This window comes from Saccostrea cucullata, unplaced genomic scaffold (assembly GCF_032062105.1).
Source record: "Saccostrea cucullata isolate Sc308-1 unplaced genomic scaffold, CSIRO_AGI_Scuc_v1 ctg909, whole genome shotgun sequence".
NCBI lineage: Eukaryota > Metazoa > Mollusca > Bivalvia > Ostreida > Ostreidae > Saccostrea > Saccostrea cuccullata.
Window position 1 is genome coordinate 245,545 of NW_026928802.1, and position 19,022 is coordinate 264,566.

At 34.2% G+C, this 19,022-nt stretch overlaps 1 protein-coding gene across 1 annotated transcript in view; it reads left to right on the plus strand.

The window, feature by feature from the left end:
* The first annotated feature begins 8,917 nt into the window (after nt 1-8,917).
* LOC134278755 (mitogen-activated protein kinase kinase kinase 4-like) overlaps nt 8,918-19,022 on the plus strand; it is an 83,097-nt gene continuing 72,992 nt past the window's right edge. Inside the window, exons 1-6 of the mRNA XM_062761046.1 lie at nt 8,918-9,026; nt 10,097-11,938; nt 12,485-13,058; nt 13,758-14,036; nt 16,956-17,105; nt 18,216-18,373. Of these exons, the coding sequence (XP_062617030.1) occupies nt 8,938-9,026; nt 10,097-11,938; nt 12,485-13,058; nt 13,758-14,036; nt 16,956-17,105; nt 18,216-18,373 (3,092 nt within the window). The 5' untranslated portion in view covers nt 8,918-8,937. The remainder of the gene's footprint in view (nt 9,027-10,096; nt 11,939-12,484; nt 13,059-13,757; nt 14,037-16,955; nt 17,106-18,215; nt 18,374-19,022) is intronic.

Sequence of the window (19,022 nt, forward strand, 5' to 3'; positions counted from 1 at the left end):
ATTTTATGTTACTATACGTGATCAATAAAAAGATATATTTTTCAAACAAAATAGTGCTTTATAAGGGCGCTTAGTTTAACTGTTTGGCTCTTTGTCGACATGGCTTTTCAGTGATTTAAATTTGGCGCTTGTAAAAACTGAATCATCTGTCCCTGGTACACATCGTCGTACAAGTAAGAAAACAATAAATATTTTTTTTAAAGTTCTCTTAAATATATTTAAAATAACTGAATAAGATAACGTTGAACAATTATTTATTTTATTTCATTTGAACAAGTTTTTATAAACGTCAAATATACACTGCGAGATTCTCTTCCGGTTTAGTGGCATGGAGTCCAGGATGAGCTGTCAAAGTGGAAAAGGGGCTAGGAACGACCCGCAGTCGTCAAACAGATTGAATTTTTCACATTAAATAAATAACAAAAATGCTCCGGAAACTGAATTGGTCGCGAGATTTTTCTGGCCGAGCCCAGATCTGTTTGTATAGGTGGGTCCCCCCAAAATACGTTGCCATCCTGGGGTTTTTTTAATTAAGGGTAGGAAAATTTTTTTCCGGATTTTTTTTTTTTTTTTTGACGATTAAAACTTCAGATTCCTGTGTTTATACATAATGTGTGTTTACAACACGATTACATAATGCACTTATTGTTTATAAAGAAAAAAAGGATTAAATTGGTATTATTTTATAATGCAATTTGTACATAGGACTTTTCTTCGGGATCAAAGAAATATATCATTACTCAGTATTAATTTTTTATGTCACAATCATTCTCGATATCCATGGGTTTTGTTTACATTCTATTTCCACAAACGAAATATAATTGACATAAAAACGATGCTACATGTACTTAGTATTTAAAAGAGGTCAACCAACAGCTAAGCATTTCCTTACAGTTTACATAATGACTGTAACATTTTTACGGTAGAAATATTGCGTTAAAATTTGTATCTGAGTTAACAAAAGCGGCTACCGTCGTAAAAGCAGCGATTTGCAATAAAACAGGGGCTTCCTGTAATTCAGGTCATAATAAAGACATACTGGAAGATCATAGAAATTGAGTAAATTTAAAATGGTTATGTTGAAAACATCAGACACTGAAGTGATTGGACCTGATTGAAAATCGTTATTTCTAGTCAAATATCACCTCAAACCCCACCCCTGGGTTTCTCGACGCAGAAATCATTTTGCTCTTTTGAAAAGTTTCTTTGTACTATTACTGCAATGATTGACTGTGTGAAATGATCACATTTTCACTATGATTAAAATGGGTCAAATTACATAAGATCGACTGACATTATTCTGAACTGAAATTTACAATTGCATTTCTCTCAGGAGAAATACACACCAAAACCTAGCGCATAGAGTGTAAAAAAAAAAAAAACAGGAAGCTCGTAGGTGGGGCTAGTAATCAGCTACATCGCTGATGCAACCAATGAGAATCAACGTCACCATTTGAGAGCCGTAAACAAGTAGCGTTGAGAAAGTCACGCCCTACTGAAAGTCCAAAGATAGGGTAAAATCGGTTTATTAACCCCTCATTCATCTACCTCGATGATGATTATGATATACAGTACTAGTATTATAAAAGTCTGTGTCATTTTTTTGATAGATAAGCTGATTAAAAATAAAATGAATAAGTAGGACACAAAAAATGTATTCAAACACAGAAATCACTATTTAAAGTCATGCAACATTTTGTTCCTGAATATTGGAACTCTCAATAGTTTAAATATTAGAAATTCAAATACAACTGTTCTAAATTTTGTATTTACTCCTAACCGGTTAATTCAGAAATTAGAACATGTAACACAAGTGAACTTGTGATAAAAAAAATTTATTAAACGAAAGTCAAGCAGTAAAAAGTAAAAGTTTATATTTTGAAAAATAAATCAAGTGAAGACACATAAAACAAAGACAGGTTATAACGTTCACACACGGACACACACACAAACGTTTTGGTAACTCGGAATAGTCCAGAGTAAAACTGTATTTTCTTGATGACGGAATGTCCAGTGCATCTAATTTTCACGTCCAATTAACACAAGTGAACTTGTGATAAAAAAAATTTATTAAACGAAAGTCAAGCAGTAAAAAGTAAAAGTTTATATTTTGAAAAATAAATCAAGTGAAGACACATAAAACAAAGACAGGTTATAACGTTCACACACGGACACACACACAAACGTTTTGGTAACTCGGAATAGTCCAGAGTAAAACTGTATTTTCTTGATGACGGAATGTCCAGTGCATCTAATTTTCACGTCCGGGATTGTCCACGGCGGATCTAAAACTGATTCTCTCATACCACATACGGGATTCACTCAAACTTCAATTAACACATTTACGCAATTATCACACATACAAGTCGGACGCTCTTTGAGGTAGAGGATTGACACTAATTCCTTAAATAAATATTGAGTGACAAATTCCTTTTTACTGTCTAAACATTAATTGACTGATAAATAATTTTCCACATATGTTAAAAACAGGCATTAAAAATAATTCTTCTTATAAATTAAAATTTTGTTACATTTTAAATAAATTTGGTAAAATTTACTTTGTGACAATCCTTCCCCTCTCCGAGTAAGACTCTGTCCCAGAGTCTACAAATTAAAAATTAGTGAATAATATACATGTAAAATTAGATATACTTTATGATATTTGAAAGTTCAAATCATTTTACAAAAAAAAGTCACTGATATTTCAATATTGAAATTAATATCCATAAAAGGGGTCATAATAGTCTGTCGGTATGGAAGGCTGTCGGGGACAGGATGAAAAGCGTTGTTGCGTAGGTTGATACACTATCCGAGGATACGATGATGCGGGATAGTTATGAGACGCAGCGTGTTGTTCGGATTGTTTAATAATTTTCGGTTTCTTTTTCCTCGAGGATGCTTTAGCTTCTACGTGGTTGGGATGACCTGGTGGGTACCAAACTTTCCCTGTCCTGCGCGCTTCCATTGCTGGCATTTGTGTGGTTGCGTCGCTGACGTCCCTGGCGCTACAAGTATCCGTGTTGGTTCCGACACTTTTCTTCTGTAGAGGGATAGGAACAGTGGGTACTGGAGGCATCAACCTAATAAAACTAAGTTGACGCTCCTTTGCTACGAGCCGATCTGCCACGGATTGATGGGCTCCTTTCAACTCAAATATTTCTGTGTCCATTCTCCCGATTTTCTTTTCTAGGGCCTTGTTCTTCGTACGCGCGTCTGCGAGTTTGTCCTCCAAGTCCTCAACTTGCACCTTTTTTCTTTCCTTATCGTCTTTATTCTTTTTCCACGCGGCCGAGAGTTTACTCTCTAAAGATGAAAGTTTTTCTTCCTGGCTCACAACAGTTTTCTTTAAAATTCGTATTTTATCCGTTAATGTTGTGCTCTTGCGTTGTTGGTCACCGAAAGGCTTTGTAGATAGAGAGTTTATCGCGATTACAAACTCAGTCTGTGATTCGATGCCGTAAAACGGTAATTCCATGGCGGATGAGCGTCTAGACTGAAATTCTTTCCAGCGTTTCTGGTCACGTTCTGTTTTGTGGACTGACTTCTTTTTCACAATAAGTATAGTCACTTGCTTTGTATTAGAGTTCCTGCACTGTTTAGAAAGATGACCAAATTGCTGACATCTAAAGCACTGTCGATTCATTGCCTTACACTTGATAAGATGTCCCTTGTAAAATGATTCTCCACAGCGATAACACATTGAGTTTGACATTTTAAATCAAATTTGGGGAAAATAGCTGCACGGGTGAGAGTCTAGGTACCGAGATCTAGGTATTGCACAGGAAATGCAATACCCCCGGGTAAATTACCCTTTGGATACTCCACCAATTAACACAAGTGAACTTGTGATAAAAAAAATTTATTAAACGAAAGTCAAGCAGTAAAAAGTAAAAGTTTATATTTTGAAAAATAAATCAAGTGAAGACACATAAAACAAAGACAGGTTATAACGTTCACACACGGACACACACACAAACGTTTTGGTAACTCGGAATAGTCCAGAGTAAAACTGTATTTTCTTGATGACGGAATGTCCAGTGCATCTAATTTTCACGTCCGGGATTGTCCACGGCGGATCTAAAACTGATTCTCTCATACCACATACGGGATTCACTCAAACTTCAATTAACACATTTACGCAATTATCACACATACAAGTCGGACGCTCTTTGAGGTAGAGGATTGACACTAATTCCTTAAATAAATATTGAGTGACAAATTCCTTTTTACTGTCTAAACATTAATTGACTGATAAATAATTTTCCACATATGTTAAAAACAGGCATTAAAAATAATTCTTCTTATAAATTAAAATTTTGTTACATTTTAAATAAATTTGGTAAAATTTACTTTGTGACACATGTCAATAGTTTCATTGTCTCGAATTGGCACTTAGTATGCTAGGAAATATGGGGAGGGGGTGGTCCCTTGTTATTTTCCGAAGATAAATTTATTGCTTTTAATCTATGATAGTTTTAATAAATGTCCGGTCCATCTTCACCTTCCCTTTTGTTAACGAACAACCACGACCCCCACCCCCAACACACACATACACAGACGTGTATTTTAAAATATGTTTTTGTGAATGGAAACTTTTTTATGACAAAATGTTTCCGGAAATTTTAGTTTTGGTCAATTTAATTTCATTTTATGTTCCTTTACAATCAAAGTCAGCAATATTTTTCCCCTTCTTAACTTGAAAAAAGGTATAACGTAATAAAACAAGAAATGTTTGTAAAACACTTATGCCCCCCTCCCCCCCAAATTGGAATTTTTCAAAGTCCAAAAGGGCATAACTCTGACAAAAATGGCGCGATCGTACCCAAAACAGAACTTGAACTACATAGTCATCTGATAAATCTGTATACTTAATTTCATTTCAGTATGTGCAACCTCTGTGAAGAAAATGGACGGAAACTAAAGATAATTGGAATTTTTCTTAGTCCAAGATGCATGACTCTGTCAAAAATGGCGCGACCGTACCCAAAACAGAACTTGAACTACATAGATGTCTAATATATCTGTGTACCAAATTTCATTTCAGTATGCGCATAGTCATCTGATAAATCTGTATACTAAATTTCATTTCAGTATGTGCAACCTCTGTGAAGAAAATGGACGGAAACTAAAAATAATTGGAATTTTTCTTAGTCCAAGATGCATAACTCTGTCAAAAATGGCGCGACCGTAACCAAAACAGAACTTGAACTACATAGTCATCTGATATATCTGTATACTAAATTTCATTTCAGTATGTGCAACCTCTGTGAAGAAAATGAACGGAAACTGTAAATAATTGAAATTTTTCTAAGTCCAAGGGGCATGACTCTGTCAAAAATGGCGCGACCATACCTAAAACCGAACTTGACCTAGATATTTATCTGATATATCTGTGTACCAAATTTCATTTCAGTATGCGCAACGGTTGTGAAGAAAATGAACGGAAACTAAGTGGACCGACAGACAGACCGACCTTCAGATAGCTGCAAAGCAATAATCCCTCCTTTCTTCTAAGGGGGGCATAAAAATTGAAATTTTAAATTTCAAGTGCGATATTCATGTTCCTCTTGATAAGGTGGAAAATATTTCTGTATTTAAACTATCGAAAATTGTAACTTATGTTGCAAAGAAGAGGCCTTTTGGTGAAATTTCTTTTTTAATAATTATTATTTGTGTTAATCATCAGCTTTCTGACCCATGCCTTGAGACTTATAAAAAAGTTATTGTCCCATGGTTACATTTTGGTGTTAGTGAGATAACTGGAACACAACTAAGGCACAAGGGCCAGTAACATGCTAAATTTGAATTTACGTATTGACTATATATATACAAAAAATCTTTTTTTGTATATATATAGTCAATATATATATTCGGATCTCTGTTGGTGTTACTGGCCCCTGTGATTACTAAGTATAGGAAAAAACCTTGCATTTCAAAAATGAAAAACATTTCAGATCTCTAATCATGTATTAAGCATTCTTTTTTAAAAGATTTAACATAAAGAAATATATAAATACCTCCTATTTCATTGCTGGATATGATGTTTCTTTGTCAGTATATGCGTGATTCTACATCTTCTGCGTTCAAATGCCATGTTATGACATAATCAACTGCGTCATTTTCTATCATAACGTATTAAACACTGGTGTTTAATTTGCAATTTCTATATAAATACCATGTGTTTATTTTATAAATATATATGATTAAGAAATGAACACTCGTGTTAAACACCGGTGATTAAAATGTTAATATAATTATAGAAATCATCATAATATTGGTTTTTATTTCCCCTTTAGAGGTTTGTAAAAATTTTGAAATTTTGGCGCAAAATTACTACTAATTAATGCTAATTGTCATTGCTTTTGATATGATCTAAAAGTCAACATATTGCCTTGCGATTCATATTTTTTTCTGTGTCGAAAAATGTCTACCATTATGTGCGGAATTGCTTCATAAATTAAGAATATTGTAAAAATGGTGAATTCCTACAGGAAATACTGAGAAGCAACACCTATTTCATTTTTTGATTTGATGCATATGAACATTACGTGTTTAAGACGGATGATTATACACCCTACTTATTGAACACCAGTTTAAATATCAGTGTTTATATAAAAAACACTAACAGTTTAAACCCCCTATGTTTAATTGTAAAGCACGGCTGTTTAAAAATAAAACACAAGTTAAACATCATTTTTTACAGTGTATATATGCATAATTTCTGGACATATAAATTATTAGAGTTGGATTTCCAGAGCGGATCACATCTTAAATCCAGATCTTTTCATGTAACACATTAAAGTGGTAAGTCTTCCATGGGACCTGATCCCACCTCTGATGTTTTGGAAGTCCGTGTTTGCTCTGCTCCTGTTTTGTATTGTTTTATGGACTTTGATATTGAATACTGTTCGTTATCTCCATATCCTTCATCTATCATATTCAATTGGATATTTTATAATGGCCTCACACACTTGATGTACTGTAGATTTCCCACCAAAAAAGATTCCAATCGTCCTAGTATTTCTGCTGAAGACATCAATCAGTAGATGGCAACAGTAACCTTTTTCTTTACACCCAACGGTTACTCAACAATCTTTAGGACCGAGGCCAAAACATTTTCCAACATTAAACAAAAATTTTAATAATTTTTTTTCTTTGTATGTAAATTCTTTTACCATTCTTTGTCCTTAAAATCATTAAGTTCCTTTTCTTTCATACCAATAAAAAAGTGGATCGGGTTTCCACCCTAGTCTTTAAGAAACATTCAAAACTTTTACCCAAACAGAAAGTAAATACACTTGATCTTAAATACTGTTCGTTATCTCCATGTGTTTCATTCTCTAGGACTTATACTACAAAGTTGAAAATTGAACTTTTATGACATTATAATTAGCCATTGTGTCTTTCTCTGCTAAAAACAGATCTAATGAAGTCATACAAAAACGCCAGACTGCCATACATGTAAATTAATACTTAAACGGGCAAAACTTACAGCCAAGGGTTGAAAGAAACCGCATATCTTTTGCTATGTAATATTTTTAAAACCAGCTTTTAAGATGCTTATAGAGATAAAAGGGTTAAAATTAAATCATCGATAAAAATGTAGAACTAATTTTAAAACAAACATGGGGTAGAAAAAACAACTGAAAAAAGCAGAAGGAAGTCCCCAGTGACTGTTAGTTAACAACTTAACACGATATTTTAAAGTACATGTACTTCGTTTTTGTATGTCTAATTATTGACGGATCCAGAAAGGGGGTGGGGTGGTTCGAGGGGTAGCCCCCCCCCCTTATTTGTGCCAAGTGAAGAGAGAGAGGATAAAACGTTTTCCGAGAATAAACATTTGTGTCTAACTTATGTATTGGATTATAGATAGATTCTCACACATTTAGTTTCCTCCATTCACCTTCACTATTACTTTTTTATGAGAGAATGGCAGAAAATATTCTACTTGTTTTTATATGTCTTATAAATGATATGTAACATGCGAGGTTAAATTTGATATTAGATTCCCGCGATCTTTGGTTGTGTTGGCTATACATGCATACATATGTACCTTTTTTTTTATCATATCTTTTGAAGGAACTAACATGTAACTTTTCGTTTTAAACCCCACCCCAAAAAGCTTATTTCAAATTCTAAAAGAAAATTCCTTAATTGTACTCTTCGGAAATGCTGCAAATCCATTAAATTTTAAGGCTTCGGTAGTTTTTGAAATGTGTTTGTTTTTTTAATCGGACTGGTGGTACATTTTCTAAGAAAAAAGGATCGTAAAACAAACAAAGATATTTATTTTCCACAACCTTAGATCTTTCCATACCTGTGTGTGAATTTTTGCTTGAAAGTTTGTAAAGGGGGGGGGGGGCCCTGGAACGCACCCCCTCTCGAAAATGGCTGGATCCGCCCCCTGCTAAATAGATAATTTTAAATAGCAAACTCTAAATAGAATATAGTATTTGGGTATTTTAACTATATATTGAACAACGCATTTTTTTTCGTTAAAAAAACAAAACAAACAAACAAAAAGGGCCTATAAATAGCAAAAAGAAAAAAAAAACAATAATGAAAATAAATGAATAGGTCTAAACAAAACAGCACAGCAACTGATTTCTCTCTCACAGACAACTTACTACACCACTGACGACTGAACAGCTGATGAATGGATTCCCCTACAAAAACTCATCTCATGCCTGTAGAGAGTTAACAAAAATGGAAAATACATAACTATCAGATAATGAAATATAGATATGATGATGATGATAGACTAGAAATATGTATATTTTTGGATTAATAATCGTATCTCATAAAAATTCTCCGAATGTGTTGTTGGAGTCCGAGAGAGCTACCCCGGCGTGGTACTGTCGGGTGCCTAAAAGCTCGGACGCTAGGGGCTGATAACTCTGACCATTTCACTAGCAAGAGTTATCGGGATTTGACATGGCGGACGGGGATTTTAGAACTCCCTTGTCGACAACGCCAAACGAAGATTTCAACCCACTAGCAGAAGATCAAGAAGATTTTAACAGGTTAGCAGAATTATGATTTACTGACATATCCTATATTTTGCAAATAATTTTGTAGCAACAATGCAATCATGATGTTTGCCTAAATGATGACCTGTTTCGACGGAGAAGCTGTTGTGTTTATATCGTGTAGACCTACACTGCGTCAGTGTGTGCAGGGTTATTATTAAATTGAATAATTACATTTGTAAACTGAAGTCACAGGGCTCAAGGTTTTTTAGAAGGTTGAGTCTCAGCTTAATCTGGCGAATCTCAGAAAACAATTAAAAAAGTACCAATTGATTTTTGCAGCATCCTTCTACCCGAACAACAACAATACAGTTGAGTCGATCTACTCAAACCTAAACAAAGTAGTATGCTTACAGTCAACTCTTACACAAACCAAGTCATACACAAGAAGTCAACTGCATGTAGTAAACAACACTCGTACATAACCTGACTTGTACATAACTAATTGGAATAGAAGTGTTCGAGTTGTTCAATTACTATCAGAATTAAGAGAGTTTTTAGGTCTTTTTGACATCGATCTTGTTATATTTACATTTCAAATGTCAATGTCCAAGATCAAATTACAATCGATATAAATTAATACCTTATTTCTATGTAAATCTACTAGCTGGTTCATAGATAGGCATGGTTAAATTAAAAAATCATGTGCGGGTCGGGACAAATAGAGACCGAAGCAGGGTTTGTAGCACATGAATTTGCAGAATCAAGAGCATGTAATTATAAGGAATAACTGGCTGATTTTTTGGTTTGGTAATGATTATCAATGGATTGGTTTGCATGATAATTTTATGCATAAATTTGGAATTTATGGAAATTATCATGCAAGCCACTCGATTGATCACATCTTGAAACCAGAAAAGTCACTGTTATTCCTTAAGTGAATACACCTGCACTTAGCAGATCTGTTAATTAATCTGATTATTCATTGAACATAATTGAAGGTGTGATGAAATTTTATTTTTTTACAGCTGATAAATTCAAAAAAAGTTTTAGTTTTATCAACAGAAAAATGTGTTTGGAGACATATATATTTCAATCATATATTTTTTGACTTGTTTTGACAGCAAACTGTGCCAGCAGAATACTCAGGAGCATCATGACGCTGACTGTAGTGGCAGTGAGGACGAGACAGATTCTCAGTGTACGTCTATTGAGGAGATACCAGCAGGAATTCTGTACAGTGTAACACCACCAACCAATATACGGGGGGTCAAAAGGGACAAGAAAAAACAACAGACAAACATACAAAAACAATCCTATAAACAGTACACAGAATTAAAAAAAACAAAGAAATCATTGCGAAATGCTGTTATTAAAGAAAGATATGCAAATGACCCCATGTTTTGTAAACTTGGTCATATAGATTCAGATGACAATCTAGAAAAAGATTTTGCAGATGATAAAGATAAAAGAAGTATGGACAGCCGTGATTTAAAGAAAAAAAGCATGACAAAAACTATAGCTCATGAGAGACTAGCAAAGAGAAGTTCTAGTGATTTAGCTTCAATAGACACAACAACGGTAGATGTTCCTGTTCCTCAAGCTGCTGCTAAGGTGGACACCTCAGGAAGGTTCTCTTCTCTCAACTTTCATGGAAGAGTTCCAGTAGACAGCTCTGGGAGGTTTGCCTCATTGAATCTGAAGTCTCACGCCCTGTCCTCCATGGGACAGTCATTGAGTTCTAGTTGGAATGTAGGCAGAAGTGAACACCGCAGACAGTCAGTAGTTAATGTGGAAGTGCCAGAAGAAAGAGTGAAATTTTTCAAAATATTCTCTACATTGATAAATATGGGTTCGCATTCAAAGAAGGAAAAAGATGTAAAGGGAGTGAAAGACAAGATGAGTTATAGAAGACAGATCAGTTCTGAGCAGGAATTGTGGCAGGAGCGCTATAAAGATTACTTATGGCTTGAACTTCAGTTGGACCAACATGGCTTTAAAACTTTGAATGAACAAGAGGAGTATTTGAAAATGCAAAGAGAAAAAATTCCAGATATTCTAGAAGAAATACTTAATTTCAAATTTGATTGTTCTTTAGAACAGTTGGAAAGAAGTGAAGAAGAAACCAGTTTTAACATTGAAAATAATGAGAATACACCTTATTCATTCACATTAACATCAGAAACAGTTGCACAGCAAAGAGAAGCCCTTATACATGTCCAGGAGTTGCTAAACAAACTTGATGCTAGTGAGCAATTATTTCCTACATCAAAGGCATTTGCAAAAGAATTTGAAATGTACAGTAATAAACGATTTACTCAGCAAGTTAAATCATTGTATCTTTGGCAAAGTATTACCAAAGATTTGTGTCACAAGATCAGAAAACTAGGACTCATACTTGGTGCTCAACATGCATCCGATTATGACTGGCCAGAAATGGATCTTGATAGTCCCCGGTTGTCAGAAGACTTTCATTTTAATTGCGTAGGCAGGCAAAATATTCCAAAAATTCAAGAGCCATCATGTGTGATTAGTGAAGATGAGCTTGATAACACTTCTGAAAGCTTTGGTACCCAAACTGAAAATGCCAAGCGTGTAACATTTACTCTGAATAGTATAAAGTCATCAAGAAACACAAGTCCGGTGAATTCTGAGATGTCTTACAAAGGATTAAGGACTACCTACTCCTTAGGGAATCTCTCTAGAGCTTCAAGTGAAGCAAGCCTAGACGAGCTCCACCATCCACCAGCTAAACTGTTGTTTAGGAAGTATGTAGACAAAACTTTAAAAAGAATGGGGATGAATAAAATGTTGCTGAGGTTCAAAGAGCTTTTAGATAGAACACTACAAAGGGCCAGGGAGGCTTTACAAAGACCAAAGATTTCTACCAATTCTGATATGCAGGTATTTGACTTTGCAATACTTGTATATAAGTTTGAAAATCTGACATGTGTATCTTTAAACATGTATTTCACACACCATCCTGATAAATGAACCAAAACATAATGTAAAAATTCATTTTGTGGTGAAAAAAGACCGTCTGAATACTGGACGTGGAATTCTGGTTAAATCAATCTCAGCTAGATGTCGTAGGGACTAAAATTTTGGTCTGGTGTCCACTACGACATCTCAGATCAATCCCATACATCATGATTAGGGATTTTTTGCTGCCTGCTTCAACTTTTTCCCTTGGACATCCTTTAAAGTCTCTATCACTATATAAAACATTCATTTCTTACCTTTAAAAGGTTTAAATCCAGCAAAATATAAAGTTGTTTATTTTTCATGGATGCTTGCTATTTGTTTAAACCTCCAATGCTGAAGAGTTCCACAATTGTCTGCTTCAAATACTTTGTACTATATTAGATCATTCCTATAGGAAATAGTTGTAGAACAAATTATTCAAAGCAGACTATCGTGGGACTGATAAAGTTTTGCTGAATAAAAATACAATAAATATAATTTTAACACCCAAAAATCAAAATAAAAAACACCGGGCAGGACACTTTGAGAGGGGAGGGCGGGGATAAGAATCTAAAGATTAATTTGTGTCACAAGATCAGAAAACTAGGACTCATACTTGGTGCTCAACATGCATCCGATTATGACTGGCCAGAAATGGATCTTGATAGTCCCCGGTTGTCAGAAGACTTTCATTTTAATTGCGTAGGCAGGCAAAATATTCCAAAAATTCAAGAGCCATCATGTATGATTAGTGAAGATGAGCTTGATAACACTTCTGAAAGCTTTGGTACCCAAACTGAAAATGCCAAGCGTGTAACATTTACTCTGAATAGTATAAAGTCATCAAGAAACACAAGTCCGGTGAATTCTGAGATGTCTTACAAAGGATTAAGGACTACCTACTCCTTAGGGAATCTCTCTAGAGCTTCAAGTGAAGCAAGCCTAGACGAGCTCCACCATCCACCAGCTAAACTGTTGTTTAGGAAGTATGTAGACAAAACTTTAAAAAGAATGGGGATGAATAAAATGTTGCTGAGGTTCAAAGAGCTTTTAGATAGAACACTACAAAGGGCCAGGGAGGCTTTACAAAGACCAAAGATTTCTACCAATTCTGATATGCAGGTATTTGACTTTGCAATACTTGTATATAAGTTTGAAAATCTGACATGTGTATCTTTAAACATGTATTTCACACACCATCCTGATAAATGAACCAAAACATAATGTAAAAATTTATTTTGTGGTGAAAAAAGACCGTCTGAATACTGGACGTGGAATTCTGGTTAAATCAATCTCAGCTAGATGTCGTAGGGACTAAAATTTTGGTCTGGTGTCCACTACGACATCTCAGATCAATCCCATACATCATGATTAGGGATTTTTTGCTGCCTGCTTCAACTTTTTCCCTTGAACATCCTTTAAAGTCTCTATCACTATATAAAACATTCATTTCTTACCTTTAAAAGGTTTAAATCCAGCAAAATATAAAGTTGTTTATTTTTCATGGATGCTTGCTATTTGTTTAAACCTCCAATGCTGAAGAGTTCCACAATTGTCTGCTTCAAATACTTTGTACTATATTAGATCATTCCTATAGGAAATAGTTGTAGAACAAATTATTCAAAGCAGACTATCGTGGGACTGATAAAGTTTTGCTGAATAAAAATACAATAAATATAATTTTAACACCCAAAAATCAAAATAAAAAACACCGGGCAGGACACTTTGAGAGGGGAGGGCGGGGATAAGAATCTAAAGATTAATTTTATCTGGCCTAAAGTAGATTTTATGTGATAAATAATTGTGTTTTTTTCTATGTAGTCACCAGAAGTGGATGGTACAGTGCAGCTGTCCTCTTCACCAGCCCTGGACCTCCATTATGCTGAAGCCAGTTCCTCATCTGTCAATGTCTTTCACAGAAGCTCCAGTCTCACGGACTTTGGTGTGTGGAGTGAGCACTTCATCCAAATGGGCCTCCCGTCATTCCAGCCCAGCTATCTTTTCCTTCTTCATGTATTTTTAGAAGTGATTCATGAAGCTATGAGGCTGCGCTTGGAACAGAGACCAGTCATTGACCCATCCTTTCTCAGCATAAGACCGGTTAGTTAGAGATACATGTATAACAGTATATCTGTCCATCTTTAGCTCACCTGAGTAAAAAGCTCCACAATGAGATTTTCTGAACTAGATTTGTCTGTTGTGTTGAAGACACCATTGTTGACATTCAGAAATACAGTTTTAGAAAACATTTTTAGACCAATAATTGATTTTTTATTGATTTTATAGAAATGTTTTAGTATCTTACCTTAGATTTTCAGTTTTTTTAATTGATTTGTTTTAGTTATGTATACACTTGACTTAACAGGACTTCTCAGTGTTCATTCAAAGATAAGAATTCTTTATTTTTAAATCACACGATAGAATGGTAAAATATCTTTAAATTATTATAGCCAATATGTTTCCTTCACAATTCCTGAAGGAAAAGAAAATATCACCAAAAGAAATATCGATGTCCCTTGATGAAGCTTAAAAATAAATCAGTACTTTTTGTCACATGTTTACTTATTGCCAGACACCATTAGTATTAACCAAAAGGCATCTGTGTGATGCCCTGGCCCACCAAATCTTCAGATCTGAGTCCAGTTAAACACATTTAGAACTTTTAAAAGAAATGTCAAAGCTCTCCCTCTTCCACGCGATTTCAACAATGAAAAAAGATCTACAGAGTGGGTTGGCAGCAGAGAGGTCAGCCGTCTATTCAGAGGTTTGTTATAACTCTTAGGAAACAGTGTCCTGCAGTATATATAGCGAAAAGTGTCTTAATTCACACGAATTACCTATGTGATATTTTAATTCTGAGGGTACACCATGTCCTTGACACTTGTTAATAAGGTCTCACAAGATACGAGGGGCGATCAGAAAATAATGCAAGTAATGTTATTCCGTGGATATTCTTCGTAAATGACCAAAACCAATGTCATGCACGGGTAGATACATTCATTACCTGTGTCTATCTAAAATTTCTTATCGTTTTATTTACTATTTCAAAAGTTACATACAAAAGATGAAGGGATAGTCGTACACACTGACCATTTTCTCCCAGTGATATGAAATCTACAGTGAAGGCTGAAATAAGAACCTATATAAAAGTGAGAGGCATTCTTGATATACCTGCAAAAATAATTTTGAATGAAATTTGTCAGATTTATGAAGATTCTGCAGTTTCGTTAAGCACAGTTTGCCGATGGTTGAAAAAGTTTAAGAATGGCGTTGACGTCGTTAAAGATTCTTCAAGAACAGGGCGACCAAAGACAGCTGTTACTGATGAAAACGTGGCTGCAGTAAAGAAAATGGTAGAGGAAGATGGTAGATATACTCTAAAATATATTGCTAGTGTTGTTGGTATCTCATCAGCAAAGGTACATGAAATTTTGACCAAGCACCTCCACCTATGTAAGTAATGTGCACGATGGGTACCTCATCTCTTGACACCAGAACAAAAGACAACGCGTTTGAAATTTGCAAGAAAACTGTTAAAAATCTATAAAAACTGTGACAAGAGAAAATTTGCTGACTTACTAACAGGTGATGAAACTTGGATTTACTTTTTTGAGCCGCAAAGAAAAAATAACAATATGATGTGGGTAAGGAAGAATAGCGAGCGTCCTGTCGTTGCAAAAAGGTGTCAAAGTGCTAAGAAAATTTTATAAGCTATTTTCTTTAATTCTAGTGGCCCGGTTGTGCAAATTCCAACTCCGCAAGGTAGAGGTATCTCAGGACAGTTTTACAAAAATAATGTACTGAAAAAAACTAAGAAAGTGTATGAAAAGAAAATACCAAAGACAGGCTTGAAGAACATAATTAAAGCTCATTCATGACAATGCTCCAGCTCATAAGAGTAAAATAGTTCAAAGTTTTTTTAAGGATGAAAAGGTTGTTCAGCTCCCACACCCTCCGTATTCTCCTGACTTAAGTCCTTGTGACTTTTTCCTATTTCCTAGACTGAAACAAATGTTATCTGGACGTCGCTATACTTCGCGCAGCGCAGTTGGTAGTATTGTTTATCAGTGCTTAGACAGTATTCCAAAGGAAAACTACCTCGGGGCTTTCAAATCATGGGTATGCAGATTGCAAAAGTGTGTAAATGTAAAAGAGGGTTATTCTGAAGGATTAAACTAGTTTACATTTTGATACATATTGTTTTCATTATTTTATAGATATACTTGCAGAATTTTCTGATCGTCCCTCGTACACACTTGAATTTTATGCAGCATCTATACCGTATCTAAAGTATGCATCATTAACTATGAATTTGAGAAATTACTTAATGTTTGCATTTGTTCTTTATAGATTAAAAATTCAAGGTGAACACTTAGAAGTTTGTATACATATATATGAGAGAGAATACATAGTCTAGATATAAGTGGATTACATAAGGTGGAAAAATAAACATTTTATAAAACTGGGATTTACTCATTTTTTCAGGAGTCTTAAATCCACTCATTCTTCTCAAATTACTGTAAATGTATTATATTTAGCACGTACGATATTTGGCAGAAATTGGATTTTGAACATATCTTAATGTTCTCCTTGATAGATATATGTGCGAGACATTTAGCGTTGTACTTGCATTAGTGGATATTTCTTTCTGCCAAAAATGCTAAAAAGAATACACAGCCAAATGTTAATACGTTTACAGTAAAGTAAAGTCAATAAGTTGATAAGGTGGAACACATATTTAGTCTTTCCAAAACAACAGATCCACAAGGCACATTTAGTCACATTGATATTTAGCATTCCCATGTTATGTGAATTCATGAGTCCTTGGAGTGAAATTTGGCCTCAACATGGGGTCAAAAATTTCATCTTCAGATCTATAAAAAACAGTAGATCCAACATAATTTTAAAGAAATCTTAAAGAGAAAGGTATTATGAAAAAAAAAAAGGCATAATAAATTCTGGCTATTGTTCATTATTGTACAAAAAAATGTACGGTAGTCATTTCCTTTTTTACTTTAGCTTTTAAGGGAGTGCAAGGAAGTCCTTCGAGGTGCAGTGATTGTAAAGCAGTATTTTCAGACCATGGTAGATGATGTCTCAACAGAGGGGGAGACCAATATCATGAAAGACCTTGGAGAATTTGATGATGATGTCAGAAAAATGTTAGATGTCAGTATAAGAAATGTCCTTATTTTGTTTACATGTATATACCGGTATTAGATTCATTTATTTTATTTTTTGATAAAGTTTAAGTATGTGCCTAAACTAGTAATATATGTGATTATGTCTCTGTTTTTATCCACTACTTAAAAGTTGACTTTTTATGCTTTTGCATACATTAGATATAGCTTGTTGATGTAAATGTTTTACTCACCTGAGTTTTAAAGCAAGAGTATGGCTGCAAATGTGTGCTTTTTCATTCAAATTTACTTAAAATATAAGTTAAGAAATAAGTTATAAGTTAATGTCAGCAGTTTGAGAAACATAAGATGTTTTCTCTTCATACAAAATTAACTTTTATTAGAATTTGACAGGAAATCAAGGGTTGTACAAACTGGATCAATTTAAGATCTGTTTTTTTGGACCGCATAAATTCTAAACGGCACGTGCCAACAAACAGAGTTTACACTTATGAAATATGAGGTAAAAGAAATTTTTAAAAGCAAAATTTCTTAATTTGCTGATAAACTAATAAATCATGAATATTTTAGTCTGCTCTCAGATGAATTTAACAGAATTAAAAGTACAGATGTTGATAAAAATCATCATATCCATGAATAGATATACTTAGTATCGTTATATTGTTCCTTTCAAAAAATTGATTCCAAATCTAGAAGTTTAGGTCCTCATAATCATGATAGATAACGTTGAAATTGTTCATTTTCCCCTGCTAATTGCTAAAATGATTTATATGTTTATCCATGAACATAACTAGTTTTAAATAATAAAAAGCATTTATTAATTTTTGTTTATGATCCCACAATTCATGTCTAATTATTTACATTAATAACAAAAATTGGGAATCAGCTGACATCTAGATCAGGTCACGTGATTGGACAAAATGACCGCTAAAGACAGGGAAAAATGGAGATTTTGTTTTAAATTTGATGACTACTGACTGCGTTACAGGTGACCGCTTAGAAGATTTACTTTAAATAGGAAATTTCATTGGGATGAAATAAAATGACTGCATAGAACAGGTGACTGGTGGATAGAGATGACATCTTTTGACAAGTTTGACTGTAGATCTTTTTTCAATTGATGCACATTGTTTTTTAGGTATACTTTACATATTTGCAAAGCTGGATGTTAGCTCTGCAGAGTCTTCCAGAAGCCTCTCTTAGTTTGAAGAATGTTTTAGAATCAGAATGGCTTTTCACCAAACAGATATGTCCTCATGTGATTGGTGGGGAAGCCGAGGCTGGCAAACGCTTCAGGTAAGAAGAGAGATTTTGTTGAAGTAATCTTCTTTATGTTTAGATTCTTTATACATTATAGACCTGTCATTTTTCTCCCCACCATGAATATGACGAGGTCATATAATATTTGTCCTGTCTTTATTTTGCCCCTCTGTACTTCCATCACACTTTGTTTTAAGCTCAGGTTCAATGAAACCATTCTACTTTTTTATAACTTCATATGCTGATATAAACTGATAAGAACAATCTAGTGTCAGTGAAGTTTTTTTATCTTTCATTTGACCCAACTTCATAAAAATATGTTAATATATAATTAAAGATATTTTAAGGATGTATTCAGCTCATACCCCCACCATAGCCACCCTTATCCCCATGCCCCCCCCCCCCCAAAAGTACATTAAACTTTTCACATGTTTATATTTTAAATTTCTTAAAGTGTATTATCCAAGGAATGAATTTGAAAAGACTAGAAATTAAGAGAGATTCAATTTTTCGAAACATACGTTCAAAATGAAGCATGGAAAATTTCGTGGGTAAAAGCAATTTGACCAAAATTGTGAAAACATGACTTACCTGTCAGAATTTATAACATTAAGTTTAATATGCTATTTTGTTTGCAATTTGACAGTATACTGAGTATTTTGAAACTTTTGTATCTATAACGCAT